Below are 16,540 nucleotides of genomic sequence, written 5' to 3'. Positions count from 1 at the left end.
CAGCAGGATCTCAAATACAAAATCCAGAATGTTTCCAGGGACCATAACAAGTAATGTACAGCTTTCTATGCCCTTAGGCCAGGTGAAACATGAATCCTGTACAATCAGTAAGTGACACTGTGAGAAAAGTCTTCGTAGCAGTGGTAAGAGAAGCCATGTGTTTGAGGGCAGTTTCAGCAATACCCATTGCTACCAGCGTGGAAAGCTTTTAGGGAGCCTATTGAGTGTTTGCCTTTGAACTATTGGTGAGGGTCTAGCAGGTTGCTCTTGGTTAGGAAGGGAGATATCTGATTTAAAATAGCTCTTTCCAGAGTTTTGTAAAATAATTATAGAAGTAACACCAGAGTATTTCCAGCTCCTCAAGGCTGAGGACGGCCTGGGGGTATAGAACAACAGTTGGGTTCCATAGAGAGTGAGTGATGACTCTTGAACAGAAATTAATTGAGGTAGCAGAAAAACTGGGTCCGAGACAGAATTTCAACGAGAATGAGAAGTAGACCCTATACGCCTTTCTCGGGCCCTAGATTCTTAAGAGTATGTGAAAAGGAATAACCTATGAGCGTACACAGAGCATCAGGATTGGCGGTATTGACATTTGAGATCCATCTCTTAGAAGAGTAACTAACTGAAGTTGCATCTCTAAATGGGCCTTCATGAAATCTTAATGATAAGCTTTCTGGACAGTGTAACAACAGTTATTGGAAATCGGGGATGGGGGGCTAAACTAGGTTAGTGTGTGGAGTAATAATGAAAGGAATGTGTGTCTGTGCAAGTTTTATAGTGGGAGTTTTAGTAGGACTTTAGTGGGACTTTAGTTGAACAATTAGGTAGCAAACTGGGTAATGTGCAAGTTGTAATTTTTTATGTGTCCATCTCAGGATGAATCTCATGAGAAAAATGTATCACAGCATTGAGCTGTGTCCCGTTGCGCTTGAGCCACTGATCTTATGGTACACTGTGTGTCGTTCAAATACTGTAGGTGTATTGGTCTGATGAGTGGTTTGTAAAAATGTCATAGTCCTAAAAAGTCCTTTCTATGACAAACTCATGAAAGACAAGCAGACTCTGCTAAAGATACAGAAACTACAGGCCACCGGACTCTACACCCCCTGAGTAATTTCCTCTGAAATTTGAACAATTTGTCCTAGGAACCTTTTTCAAGGTACCTTTTGGTTCCTCCAGACCATTTGCTGTCTGTGTTTCCATCGCGGTCTCAAGTACCGTGCAGAGTAGGCAAATAGTCCGGTGACGTATGATTGAGCGCATGATTGAGCCATGTTCTCTCAATCAATTTACATAAATTTCTGCAACCAGAACTTAATTTAGACCCTGGTTCTTGTAGTGGAAACACAGAGTACCTCCACTTTTCCTGTTGTGGAAAAGCGGCTTTAGCGAAAGTGAGTGGGAAAAGGTTTGGAAGGATATAAGCCATTTGTTGCTGTATACACTACACAACTCACTATGGGTTTCGGAGCGGCCGACGCGGAGCATCAGCTTCCCATTCATTTTCAATGAAGCCGAATGTTAACGCTTACGTCGTGCATTGTGGGAAGGCGAGCGGAGCGTTCCCGACCTGAAATATTCTCTATTTTATGTAAATGAGTTCAACACTACCGTCGACCAATCAAATCATTTTCTTCAAACGTCGCAGCCTTTCGTCATGGTAAACATTTCTAGCTTTCAGAGTTACAAGTTGAAGGGAAAAACAAATTGTATGTGTGGCTGCACACCCAGTCCTGTTCAATATGTAAAATAAAAAATGCATGGCACAGGGATGTCAATATTGTCTGAGTTCCTGGTAAGTTTTTTTGTACTTTAAAATTCAGTCTCATCACATTACGTACCTTTATTCCATGCTAGCTAGCTAGCCCAGCCGGCACGCAACAGATTACTATTACAATACTATAAATACACTAACACAAGTCTGCACCTGAGGGAAATACGACAAAAAAGCCAGTACTGTTGTGTTAAGTAGATAAGATCATGCTACATCTAGCCAGTGTATCGGATTTCTTGCATTGTGTGTAATGGTTGTATTTTGATTGAAATTGTGAGTACATAAACCCAATTTTGCATGCTTGGCCATTACACCATTATACAAACTACAACAGCGACCTTAGAGAACTTCCACTCTGCATTCACTCGTCTGACACGCCCCCCCAAGCGTGGTGCGTATTGGGAAGGCAAGACAAGTGGAGCATTAAATGACGCTGTAGTGTACATGCACCATTAGCCTATATACAGACAACAGGTATTTGAATTCTATTGCTTTGTTAGGTATCAGCAAACAAAGACTTACTTGCTGGACAACCTTTCAATTGGCATTTCACAAATACGTTTTTGGGGTATACTGTCATTTAGAAGCAAATGTTTGTATCTGTTTTACTATGCCAATACAGCCAGGTGAGCAGTGCTGGCGGGCATGACATTGAATCAGTTTCTTTATAGAACAGTAAAAAATAATTGTGATTAAATGCGTTTACTGGTGTTCATTGCAAATGTGCACAGACTACTTGTCGGTTTCTTGAGGCATGGATACGAAAACATTTGACTGATCAGAAAGAGATTATGTATGTCATAACATTCGTAAATAAACAAAACAAATTGTCTGGCGGTCAGGCTCCCGGCCAACAATTTGATACCCTTTTTCCAGGTTAGGATCAAATCCCCCTGCAGACACGTAAAGAAAACGTTACTTGCTAATGTTTCATCTGAAGTATAATATGGGTAGGAAATATAACAAATACTATGAGTAATTCTAGTTTAGTTTAATTGTTTTGCTTTGGTTCAGGTCAGTCACATGCATGCGATCACCCCCCTTTCATTTCTGTGTCGTTTGCCCTCATCTCATATACAGTGCTTAATATTTTGAATTTAAAAAATAAGAATTTATTGTGCATGGCCCACAGAATGTGTAAGTTGGATGCATGTTTAAGTCCAGGGACATGTTGCTCGGCTCACAGTCGTATTCTGCAAGGGACTGGGAGAAGATGGAGGGCAAGTAACAACAAAAGCGTTGTTGTTACATGTTCAATCCTAGTACAAGTCTGATTTTTAATTATTCATTTTCCCAGACTTTAGCTCACTATAACTGTTGTTTGTAGATTTCTTCAATGACCTAGTACCAACTTAAGAAGGTAACTTAAGTGATTGTTCCAACCCATTGTCTTTTTCTTATGTTTTGGAGTTCAGCTCACATCATTCATAGCAAAACATGCTCCTCAGTAGGTGTGACAAATGGGCACATAATGTTACTAATAGTGTTTGAAAGTCTTTTGGTATTCAATGCTGATAAAAAATATATTCAGGACAAATTACATTTTAGACATAAAATATTTTCTCTACTCTAAGAATCTATTTTTATTCTAAACTTAAGAAATTCCGACTTTTTTTCCATACTATATTTTGATTTCCTATTTAAAAAAATATATATGCAAAATTATATTTGCATATCAGAAAAACAATGTGGTACACAGTATAGGTTGCATCAATTCTGTGTAAATGTTTGCATTTTATTGGAATATATTACAACTAGGTTTGGTCATAACCTTTATTTAACATTTGATGATACAAACTTAACCACTGCCTAATGAGCCCAATCCCTACCACAAGTAGACGTTTTTTTAATTGCCTAGTCCTTCAGTAGCTACTTGGAACTGAGATCTGACAATTGAGATCAACTTTGAAAACATATTTGGCTATCTCTTCCTAGATGATGAGCAGCATGGCAAGCCATGGAAAAGCACCCTTCCTGCTCATCAAATCTGATAGTGCCCCCAAAGCTCATTCCTTGTCCAGCCAAGCTGTGCCATCCTCCACCACTCACCCAGGCCAGCACAGCAAGGCCCATGCAGACAGCTCCAAAAAGGAGAAGGTGGGTCACAATATTGGTGAAATATTCCACGATGCATTGTCTGCAATTAGTCAACGTCATCAAATGCTTGGTTTCTTTCCTTTGAGATTCTATTCCATACGTGTACTGTAGCCATTCTAAGTTACCGTTTGCTTAGGTTTGTTTCTACATAGAGTAATTGTTTTTTGTATGGTTTAATAATAAACCTTCAACACTAGAAGCCCGGAGCTGGTTTACCCTACTTATGGTGGCTGTAGGGGCCTGAGTCTTCATACTCGTAATATAACAGGCAATGCAATTTTATGTAGACTATTACTGTAAAAAAAAAAAAAAAAAGGAGAGTAAGCCAAGCTGCAGCTAATTCTTATTTCATTTTATTTTATGTCGAAATGCTTATCCAAACAATGTCAAACGCTGCACTGCACTCCGTTGGGTTATAAAGAGGACACCTGCAAGATATGAAGTTGCCCGGTTCTTTCTCTGATCATGGGAAACTAAACCCATTCTAATTTGTACTCCCACATACACAAACACACACAGATTTCTGGAATTAAGAGATTTAGTAGCCTTCAAGAATGATCGGTTACACTATCGTGAATCCAATGATCATAACAGCCCCAGCCCATGCACTAATTTCCTTTTATTAGGCCTACTACCGTATAATATTAATTTATAGTTATTTGGAAAATAGTTTCTATCTATTAAAGTCATATGATTGGTTTTGCTAATATGTGAATATGCAAAATAAATGTATTAGTTGTGTATCCGTTTTCCAAACATATTAGCATTTTATGATTACAATTGTTCCCGCAATGTCATGACATAATTGCTCTTACCAGTCAACACACAAACGCCTATATCTTAAGCAATTAAACCAAAACATGAGCAAAATAGCCTTAAATTAGCTTTCCCCGATTTGATAAAAACATTCTTTTTATTTTTATACTGGGTGATAAAACACATCGAGGAAAAGTCAAGAAAGCTGAGTCCTGGAATTTGAGTGTGAAGATACATTAATTTTTCTCTTCCCTGCAGTCAAATGACCCCTGCTTTTCTAGTGTTAAATCCATAGTACTGCAGCGGAGTGTGGTTGTTTAAGAATAGATATACTTAATCTCTAATTTTACATTTATTCATTTAGCAGATGCTTTTATCCAAAGCGACTTCTAAGAGAGAGCTTTACAAAGTGTATAGGTCACTGATAATAACAACAAGATAGCCCCAAAGCATTGCGGGTAGCCAAAAACAAGAAGTACACATTGTGAACAACCCAAAAATAAGTGCTAAAGGGAAGAAACCATAAGAGCATGTAGTTAAGCAAGTTACAATTAAACAACAAGAATCTTTAAGTCAAGTGCACCTGTAGGAAAGCAATAGAAATAGGATTAACTAAATAGAATACAATAGTTTAAATCAGCTACCACTAACCAACAAGAGCAACAGTCTAAGCAAGAGTCATTGTGATCCTTGAGGAAACTAGCATTGGGTTCAGCAAACCATTCCTAAGTACCGTTGTACTCCCGGAACAAGTGCGTCTTGAGCCTTCTCTTGAAGGTGGAGAGACAGGCTGTGTCTCTGATGGCGGTGGGGAGTTGATTCACCACTGGGGGGCCAGGCAGGAGAAGAGCTTGTGTTGGGACCCGGCGGTCTTGAGCGGTGGGACCACCAGGCGGTTGTCTGAAGAAGACCGTAGGTGGCGGGTGGGGGTGTAATAAAAGGACGACATCGGTGTGGCCATTTCAGCTAGAGCTAGTTACTGTAGTGTTGTGCTCTTTTTGGCACAGACCTAAACAGCCAAACCCGTTTTGTCACTGAATGGTCATTAAAACGAGTCTAGTGGTAGTAGTTTGATTTAATATTGAATAATTCCATAAATTATAATATCTGGGTTTGGGTATTGTGTACCGTGTTGAATGGGTCTTGGTCTGGACACGTCTTGTTGCTACTTTAAATTGCCAATAATAACAAAGCTTTCAGAAACTTGACTTCATTTTGAAGCAGTACTGTAAATCCAAAGGTATGGGTAATGTCTGGAATGGTCTGGCTTCACTTCAGGTCTCGTCTCACTAAATGGTAATACCGACATGGCATAATGGTGAGGCTAGATAGTTACAGCTAGGTGCCTTATTGACCTAGCTATCCACATAATAGCAGAGCGATGTAGCGGTGGCAGTGATTGTCTTCTTTGTTCGGCGTAGCGACAGTTGCTAGCTGTGTTAGCTAACATTACCTGGCACTAATCACCCCCCACTACCTGTACATCTTGCACATGAACAGTGCTCGATGAGTCTCAAACTATTTAAGACTTCAATATCTATGTTCCAAAATTATATATCTTGACAAGCCATGCTGATCAATTTGATCTATAAGGCCAGCATGCGATCTCTGACACAGCTAATGTCTTCCATTATCTACCGAATATAGGTGTCCCTCTCTGCCTTCGATCTTGTGTGCAGCTGCGTTGGGCTGAAGATAACCACGCCCCTCTCGTTTGCATGTGAGATCGGAAATAAATACAGCACAGAAATAAATGTAGTGTGGAAATAAATGTGTTAAAACTTGGATTTTTTCTTAGCGGAAATCATAATTAGCAAAATACAATATCCCTTAGAAAATCATATGCTGCTAACAATTGTATGGTGCCAGTTTGTATTTATTGGCTAAGTGGTCCTTGGTCTGAAAAAGTTTGAGAAACACTGGTCTGTAGGCTACTGACCATTTACATTAAGTTGTTACGTCAATTATTAATTGGAAGCATTTATGCCATTTAGAACATACTTTATGAGTGGAAGGTCTCTTTAAGTAGCCTAACCTTCTTGCTTTAGGGGAAATAGGACAAAAATATGTCCAATATTACATTAGCTATTAGACTGGACAGACTTGCCCCCACTGTAAAAAAAAATCCTAGAGGAAACACTGTACACTGTGTGGAAGAAATTTAGATTTCCTGTGTGCTTACATTATTCACTAATCAAGAGAACTAGTCATTGGATACTAGTTAGTATTTTCTCATGTAAGCTTGCTATTAATAAGAGTAGATTGTGTCTATGTGTCAGGGTTTATAGATGTTTGAGATCAGGAGAATGTACTGGCTAAATGGTCCTTGTCATGACTACAAGGAGAGCTCCAACTATGAACTCGGTAGTTTGAGTGGTCATTTGTTGGGAGCTGTTAATCTCTTTCTCTGAGACTGTTGTAACGTCATTACTGCCTGACTGTCACTATCTATGTTTACATTCTTGTGCCCTATAAAAGATGGTCCTCCGGCCTTCAGAGCGGAGAGAGACTTGATTGAGACCTAAGCCTGGTGTTGTGTTGTCATTTATTGTCAGAGGTCTGGTTTTCTCTCCCAATCTGCAGATTGATAAATACTTATTAAAATCCAGAACTCAACTGAACTTAGTCACTCCGTTTATGAAGAGGCGGACAAAACACTTTCTTCATCAACTGCATGTAGAATATCTCCCCAATGTCTCGGGATGTCTCGTCTTCTGCCTTTGCTGACTCGGTCCTCAGTATAGCTGATGGAGTATGGTGTCACTTTGGCCTGGCCCCTTATGGTGATTTCTCTTGAGATTGTATTGGGCATTTTTTCATACTGTTCACACGAAAGAGAGTGTAACTATACTCTCCAGCTACCCGGTTGATGAGTAAGTACGAAAGGGGGAGGGAATTGGCTTGTCAAGATGGCACCGATCATGGCTGCCTCGGTTGCTAGGTGCGCCCTGTTTTGTACTGTTTTGCCTTTTAATTCAGTCTTCTACCAAGATATCCAGGGTTCTCTAACAAGAGAAGCACTTCTTAACATCAGGACTACAACTCCTGTAGATGTATTTCTCACTTTTCTGCTTCCAGTGGCAGATTTAGTGGGAATTATAGTCAAAGCCACCCTTAGCTTTGTCCTAGCAGCGAAGCGTCATAGGAGAGGTAAACGGGCCGGTGCTGTGGTGCGACTTCGTCGGCGTGCAGAGCGTTACCGGGGATATTTTCTCTCCACGTGCATTCGCTGAGCAACAAACTGGATGAACTTCAGCTACTGGTGTGGAAAAACAGAGACTTTCGTTCATCTTCCATTTTGTGCTTTACGGAGACATGGTTGAGTGAACTGATCACGGACTCTGCGCTAGAGCTAGCAAGTTTCAAACTGCTGAGAGCGGATTGTGACTCCCCTGTTTTTTTATTAAAAGCGGCTGGTGTGAAGATGTGACAGTGATTCTGCAGCACTGTTCTCCTGATCTGGAAACATTTTTTATTAACTGTAAACCTTTTTACTCGCCACATGACTTTGCTTCATTCATACTGGTCGGCATCTACATGCCCCCTCAGGCCAGCTTCAACGAGGCTCAACGTGTTCCCGCCAGCCAGATATTGCGTGTGGAGCATGAAAATCCGGATTCCTTGGTTATTGTGCTAGGCGACTTTAACAAAGGCAATCTCACTCAAGAACTCCCCAAATACAGAAAATTCATCAAATGCCCCACCAGAGAAGGGAACACTTTGGATCACTGCTACTTTACAATCAGTAAAGCATACCATGCGGTTCCCCGAGCAGCACTGGGTCACTCAGACCACGCCATGGTCCACCTGATTCCTGCATACAGGCAGAAGCTAAAGCGCTGTAAGCCTGTTTTGAGGACATCGAAACAGTGGACCAGTGAGGCTATGGAGGATCTGCGGGCTTGCTTGGAATGCACCGACTGGGTCACGGGGGCTGTGACATCTAGGGCTGTCCCCGACTAAGATTTTCTTTGGTCTACCAAGACTTGACTAAAACGTCTGAAAATCGACTAATCGAACTTTGAAACGCTTTAAAATAAATAAGTAAAAAACGTACAAAATGTTTGTGATCTGACTCAATGGCTGCTGGACATTGCAGATTCAGCCACTAATAGCCTACTAATAACAAGACTCACCAGTCTTGTTGTAACCGAATGCCGATGGTATTTAGTATCTTTTACGATGAACTACAAATAAAAAATATTGTTTGTTTAACATACAAATCATCAGAGCGCACTTATCACTGCCTGAACTTGCAGCATGCGAACTTACGTAGAAGCTGAGTGGGGAACGGTGCAACAGAGAAATAATTTGTTGTCTTGGCCGGAGAAGTTAATGTCATTCGATTTTAATGTGGTTCTTATAATAGGCATATTCATTTTACAACCCAGCGCGTTAGCATGAGTGAAGTAGGGCTAGGCCAACTTACGTTTTTCATATTTTACGTCGAACTATGAAAAATAAACCGTTGTTGGCAGTTTGCATTCAACGTTTTTCAAGTCACCCGGTACTTTGTAAATGTATATGTACTTTAATTAAATACTGCCATACCACAGATTTATTTGCCATTTTGATTAATAACACCGACAAAGTAGGCTGTGGCAGGGTTTGTAATTCTGCAGCCAATTGTGCTTGTGCCGTGTGCAAAATACCAAACCAAAACAAAGCGCAGAATAACGAAAGGGAAAACAGTAACACCCTTTCTTTTAAATTATGTATTTTTAGAGTTGCTTTATTTGTCTTAAATAATATAATCTACAGTTTCTGTAGAACAGTTTGTTAATTCAGCAATGATGACTCAAGCGGGAGTCAGATCTCACACTGCCATACGGCAGCTCGACAGAATCGAAAAAATCTTAGTCTACCAAGAGCAGATCGACCAGAAAATCGACTAGTCGACTGAGACAGGAGAGGGCTCAGGCAGATTACCAACTTCAAGCCCAGAGCCCCCCACTCCACTAACGACTCCAGCCTGTCCAACGACCTGAATGAGTTCTACTGTAGATTTGAAAGACAATTTGACAGTCCTGAACAACCCATTTCTACCCGTGAGGCCTCCCCCCCTCTACAGTGACGACTCTCCTTTCAGGAGAGAGAAGTGAACAAACTGTTTAAGAGACAGAACCCCCGCAGCGCAGCTGGGCCGGACCCTCCAGCCACCCTCAAAAACTCTAGGGAGTCAGGTGGCTTAGCGGTTAGGGAATCGGGCTAGTAATCAGAAGGTTGCCGGGTCAATTTCCGGCCGTGAAAAATTACGTTGTGTCCTTGGGCAAGCACTTCACCCTACTTGCCTCGGGGGAATGTGCCTGTACTTACTGTAAGTCCCTCTGGATAAGAGCCTTCCCAGACTTCCCAGCATCCTACGCCAGGATCCTGTTTGTGGACTTTAGCTCTGCCTTCAATACCATCATCCCTGCCCTGCTTCAGGACAAGCTCTCCCAGCTGAACGTACCTGACTCCACCTGCAGGTGGATCACAGACTTCCTGTCTGACAGGAAGCAGTGCGTTAAGCTGGGAACACAAGTCTCTAACTCCCGGTTCATCAGCACCGGATCTCCTCAGGGCTGCGTCCTTTCTCCTCTGCTCTTCTCCCTGTACACCAACAGCTGCACCTCCAGTCTTCCGTCCGTCAAACTCCTGAAGTTTACGGACAACGTCATTGGGCTCATCTCTGGTGGAGACGAGTCTGATTATAGGTGGGAAGCGGACAACCTGGTGACTTGGTGCAGCCAGAACAACCTAGAGCTCAATGCTCTAAAGACAGTGGAGATGGTTGTGGACTCCAGGAAGATTACAGCCCCACTCACCTCCATCACCCTGAGTGACTCCCCAGTCAACCCTGTGGAGTCCTTCTGCTTCCTGGGCACTATCCTCTCCCAGGACCTCAAGTGGGAACTGAACATCAGCTCCCTCACCAAGAAAGCACAACAGAGGATGTACTCCCTACGGCAGCAGCTGAAGAAATTCAACCTGCCAAAGACAATGATGGTGCACTTCTACACAGCCATCATTGAGTCCATCCTCACCTCCTCCATCACCATCTGGTACACTGCTGCCAAGGACAAGAGCAGGCTGCAGCGGATCATCTGCACTGCAGAAAAGGTGATTTCAGCCAATCTGCCTTGCCTTGAGGACTTGCACACCTCGAGGACCCTGAGGCGAGCGAACAAGATTGTGGCCAACTCCTCCCATTCTGGATGCTCTGTTTCAGTCACTCCCCTCCGGCAGAAGGCTGTGGTCCATTAGGACCAAAACCTCACGCCACACGCTGCTGTTGGCCTCCTTAAGAAGGCCAAGAGTTTACACTGACTTCAATGACTAAATGTCTTAAAACAATTCATATTTTGCACTACATAACGATACTGTATCTTTTGTTATATTTGTATTTTATATTGTAAATTACTGCAACTTATATTTTATTTTATTATCTATTTAATTTGAATTTTATTCTACTTAGTATTGCTAGTTCATGTACCCTTAGTATAGTTTGACCACATATTTAAATTTAAGATTCCTATATGTTTATTGTATGCACCTTCCTGCCAAAGCAAATTCCTTGTCTGCGCAAACTTTCTTGGTGAATAAATCCCTTTCTGATTCTGAATGCAACGACCTGGCACCTACCCCATGTTGATAATCATATTTTGACTTGTAAACATGAGGTGTGCCTCTGGATGCCCCAGTAAGATTCTGCATCTTAGGACCTAGTCTCACTGGTAGTATATCTGGCCTCACTTTCTCCGCCTAAACCACTAGGACAGGGTATCCGCGGGGTCTTAAAAATTATTAAAAGTTGATAAATCCATTTAGGGAAAATTAAGGCCCTTAAAAGGTATTAAAAAGTCTTAATCCCAATTTTACAAGGTATTAGATTTTGTTCACACTTTGTCCAAAGAGTTTGACTCCAAAAAGAATGCATGAATATATTTATTTTCCTCCCCAGGGCGATTATAAACAACGACGTGCTCGGTCAGCAAGTCACGTATTTTGCAAAATGCACGGTTAGGTGATGTGTCGCCCTCCACATGTCACAAAACAAAGTCTGAAATGGGGAAATGTACATTTGCGGACTCCTGGTTGGAGAAGGATGAGTTTATACAATGGCTGAAGCCTGTCCCTGAAAACCGGCTTACTGTACATATTGTAAAAAGAAGATTAGCGTAGCTTTGATGGGCATCAACGCTGTCAAGGCCGCCATTGGCCGCAGATAGCAGCAGCAGCTGTCCATTGCCAGTTTCTGTGCTCAACCAGCGACACCACCACCCAACAAAACAGCTACAACAGCGACCTCTGCCCCATCGTCTGCCGACATCAGGGTGGCTATGGGTGGCACATCAACGATGCTCACTGAACTCAAATTCAAATATTTCTATAAACCTTGCCTTTTATTCTTTAATTTATTATTTTGAGCTTTGTTTCTTCCAAGCTTATCTGAGTGCTGTTGTATGGTTGTGCTCTATAGATTTATTTGCAAACTACAACTGTTTATTAAGTTTAAGGTTTTTTGCAGATTAGAACTTGAAGTGGCGATTAGGTCTTCAAATATTTTGAGAAGGTCTTAAAAGGGTAGTCTTAAAAAGGTATTGAAATTAACTTCAGGATTCCTGCATATACCCTGTAGGAGAAGAGCACCCCTATTGGGCTGAGTTCCACAATGGCTATGGAGAACTCCAGTGCCATGAGTATAGTGGAGCCCCATAGGGCTTGTAGTGCAGCTCACTGTATTTCAACCCAACTGTTTTTCAATAGTTTGGGCTGGATGAGCAATGGGCGAGCAAACTGTACTTGCACTAAATTTACCTACCATGTGGACATTTTAATTGTTGGGTTGGGCAACATGTTGGGTGACAGAGTATAATCCAGTCTTAGGTTGTTATATAGAATAAGCATTATCAGAATGACAAGACAAGCAAGATAAGCAATAGTTATGCATACATTGTTGAGCCTGACATGGTTTGGACCAGCCCAGGGGTTCCCAATCCTGGTCCTCGAGCCTCCCTGCCCTGCATGTTTTAGATGTTTCCCTGCTCCAACACACCTGATTCCAATGAATGGGTTGTTATCTAGTTATGCAGAAACATGCTAACGACCATTCACTTGAATCAGGTGTGTTGGAACAAGGAAACGTATAAAGTGCCATATTGTCCGTCATTAGTTTCCCACATTTAATGCTCTGATATGGCTGAAACTTTTCAACGTTTCCCTTTTGTATCAAGATGTCTTTCTAGCGCAGTTTCCAAAGAGCATTACATGATGTGACAGATGTCAGCTGTATACTGTTGTTTACAATAAATACAAAAGGGGCTGCATTTTGACCATTTATTGAAACAACATTACAGCATGAAAATAACTAAACCTTTTGGAGGGGTAAATCGGCAACCAAATCATGTGAACCAAATCTTATTTAATGAGAAAAACTGTAAAAACTACTGCTGTGGTCATCATTATCCACTTGCAATAGGACCAGCTGGATGGCAAAAACAGTGCTAGTACCTTGAACGTAATTGAGCTGCTTGCTCTATCTATCTATACCATTCATAGGATATTATGTTGAAATATGAATATTTTCAGGCTAGATGTCTGAATGACAGAAAACTATAAGGGAACCCATGCAGCATCTGCTGAGAGAAATGAGAATCACAGCCTTGAAAAGTAAGGGGGGAAATGGCAGAATGGGAGGCTGGCAGTAATATAACAGAAATGGTAGCAAAATAGTTTTAAACCAGCTTCTCCGGGGTATACCATCTTGTTTTGTACCTTCTGAAGTTCAGTAAGTAGTCTTTTGGTTCATACTGTGATGTATTGTGGAGACTGCCCATCTCTTAAATTAATGTTTCAAGGTCAATTTTGTTTTAGGAGTTACTTATAAGCTTCTATCAGATGGGATATTAGTCTATAACTGCATGTGTATCATGTACACATTTAACAATGGTTCCCTCTTCAGTTTGTTTATTTATACATATATATTTTTTTTTTTCATTCAGAAACTGCAAATTCAAGAAAGAGCTGTTAATGAAGTCAAGACTGCCATCAAACCCTACTACCAAAAGAAGGACATCACAAAAGAGGAGTATAAAGAGATTGTTCGTAAAGCCGTTGAGAAAGTAAGTGGATCAAATTAACATTTCCATATTGCGCCAATTTTTTTGCAGTAACACTTGTCTAATCAAAGCTAATCGGCTGTATATGACACATGCTGGTAAAAATATCTGCATGTCGGCAATTTAATTGCGCTAGGAAGCAAGCAAGTTTTTATTTTTATTAACAACTGTTTTTCATATAACAAAAGATACGTTTTTTAGAAGTCACTCAATATAATAACATTTTTCGGATAAGTAAATACTCATATTTTGTCAGTAAAGAAGGCTTGTTTAAAGCTTGTTTTCGAGTTGCGGTTTGGGTAGGGCTACAACTAACGATTATTTTAATAATCTATTAATCTGTCGATTCCTTTTTTCAATGAATCGGATAAAATAACAAAAACTAAAAAGCATACATTTCCAACCCTTTATTCAAAAACAAAACTGACAGTGCAAATTCACAGTGCAAAAAAACTTCAGAATGTGCAAAAAACAGGCTAGCAAATCTCCTTGTCAAACATACTGTAAAATTATATTTAGCCTACTGTTTCTCCGCTGCGCGTCGGACGGTTCACGCCTCTGCATCGTCCATTAGCAGGTGATATTGGACACCTCGTCGGGCATTATCCCTTACATAGCTCACTGAGTTGAGTTAAAATTCCTTGTGATCCCATAAACGTACTGGTTGAAGCTACATATTAGCTCTTCTTCCGTGGCAAATCACTGCAATAGTTGGGAAAAATTCAACTCATGCGACACACCTGCCTTAGTCCCCCATCCAAATCCGCCTGAGTGCGGTAGATTAGCTGCAGCGGTGTGGATTGCATTGTCATGACATTTTAATAACATTTATATATACCGTTAGTGACTATGGGGCGTGTTTCAACCGAACTCGTAAAAGAAATGCCTCTTTGCTCAATTGGATAGACCTACAACCAATCAGAGCAACGTAATATGTTGTTTGTTGAAAACAAATTCAACCCAAGCGCTCTTTGGTGACGTGGTTGATTACGCTACTGTTGATCATCCGTCCATCATCGTATAAAGCCCGCCCTGACAATTTCATTGGTCCGAACAGCTCCTGTTCAGACATAGTTTTCCCCAAAACGAGCCCCCCCAGACCCAACTTCCCGACCAAATTGTTTTGTGGGCGAGGATAAGTTGGACTGGCAGCCAGGCTAATATACCGTTATATGTGCTTCAAAATTATACCGTGATATACATTTTAGGCCGTACCTCCCAGCCCTACATTTAGCCTCCACAATTCACAACACTGCTGTCTGCCGTGAAACACTGTTTTGTAATTACATTTAGTAATTTAGCAGACACTCTTATTCAGAGCGACTTACAGTTGGGTATGTTACTTGGGTTTGTAAAATATGTTTGTGTCTGTCCTGTTTAGGAACTGGATGTTCATGTAGTTATATGTAGGAAAACATGTACATGCTTTTCTGATGCTGTTATGTGCTAAACATGCAGAGAATCAACAGTCATGAATTTGTATGCCTTTCTTAGCCAAACAGTTGTTAGCTACATTAAGTTAGCTATGTCCATATGGTTGAGTTAACCAGCTATTGTTCCCACCCATTATCTGCCTGTAGAATTTAAAATTTTAAGGGGATTTCCTCAAATAGGTGATTTAAGAGGTACCAACATTCAAATAAGCATTTCTTCTTCAAATTTTTAATTTTATGATACATAATTCAAAATCTTAGTCTGCACTTTCATGATCTGTGAAAAACTGAAGAATTACCATGATGACCTACTCGTGGACCAAACTATCACCACTTGTTATATATGCCTTGAGTACTCTAATGTGAAAGGCTGATATTGATATCTTAAAACCATTTTTGAATCTAAAAAGTATATGTTACTCTGCATTTATGTGGAATGTTTCCGGGCATTAGTGCTAAAAATGCTTATTTCTCCGGACAAAGGCATTGTACATGTTTTTTTATTTGGTTTCTCAGGTCTGCCACAGCAAAAGTGGAGAGGTGAACTCTGGGAAGGTAGCCAACCTTGTGAAGGCCTATGTGGATAAATACAAACATGTCCGCAAGAAATGACAACAGCCAAGTGGGGACAGTCGAAGCCCATCAGCTGCTTAAGTGCAATTTAAACCAGCTGTAACGAGGCATCCATGCAGAAAAAAAAGACTGGAGCACCAATTTTTGATATCTTTCAGCTTACTTTGAATGAAGATTTTTCTATAGATTCAATATTTTGTGTAAAAAAAAAAAAGATCAGTCAGAAATTGTAGAGCAAGAGCCCTTTATTTTGCATTAAATATTTTGTGTGGGAGCTACTGGACCCAGAGTAGTTTGGTAGTTAAGGTTAGTGTGTCTGTTGAGATGAACCCAAAAGATGTCCACTGGTACGATGCCTGGACCTACGTAATTATCAAGGTACATTTTTATTGTTAATGTTTTTATAAATGTGTATGATGAGAATTCAGAACATAGTGTCAAGATTAATGTTTTGCCTGAATGAATCTCTTGCCACAACCATGTATCCAGTGTGATAATACCAGGGACTGGATTTGTTTTGTTTCTTGCAGTAGTCAGCGCACATTTTGTACTCTTCTAAACAGGGAACATATGACTCCTGGCCTGTAAAGTATGCAATATGCTGTGTGAACATCTGTGTGCACAATACCTAGAAAGCAGTGAAATAAATTGGAATGTTTAAAAACTATATTTTCACACATTTTGATTCAATTCATATAGTAATTTTGTAATGTAAGTTAAACTGTTTGTTGATTTTTGAAACTAGTTTGGAAGATTTAATTTTTAATAAATTGCCTAGTTTTGCTGCCTATTTTGCAAGATGC

General features: G+C 40.6%; 1 protein-coding gene and 1 pseudogene across 6 annotated transcripts in view; both read left to right on the top strand.

The window, feature by feature from the left end:
- Nucleotides 1–16,539, top strand: part of scaf11 (SR-related CTD-associated factor 11) — a 65,582-nt gene extending 49,043 nt beyond the window's left edge. For 5 of the 6 annotated variants that reach the window (XM_084701166.1, XM_084701168.1, XM_084701163.1 and 2 more), the window contains 3 exons: nucleotides 3,713–3,874; nucleotides 13,615–13,734; nucleotides 15,681–16,539. In XM_084701166.1, the coding sequence (XP_084557292.1) occupies nucleotides 3,713–3,874; nucleotides 13,615–13,734; nucleotides 15,681–15,776 (378 nt within the window). In that variant the 3' untranslated portion in view covers nucleotides 15,777–16,539. The remainder of the gene's footprint in view (nucleotides 1–3,712; nucleotides 3,875–13,614; nucleotides 13,735–15,680) is intronic. The other variant, XM_084701169.1, reaches the window with a different exon arrangement.
- On the top strand, nucleotides 7,297–8,677 carry LOC146276869 (uncharacterized; annotated as a pseudogene).
- Nucleotide 16,540: the final 1 nt, after the last annotated feature.

Source organism: Hypomesus nipponensis, chromosome 7 (genome assembly GCF_054491055.1).
Source record: "Hypomesus nipponensis isolate SF chromosome 7, ASM5449105v1, whole genome shotgun sequence".
In the NCBI taxonomy this organism is placed as follows: Eukaryota; Metazoa; Chordata; class Actinopteri; order Osmeriformes; family Osmeridae; genus Hypomesus; species Hypomesus nipponensis.
Note: the sequence above shows the minus strand (reverse complement) of the source record. Positions and strands in the feature narration are given on the sequence as shown.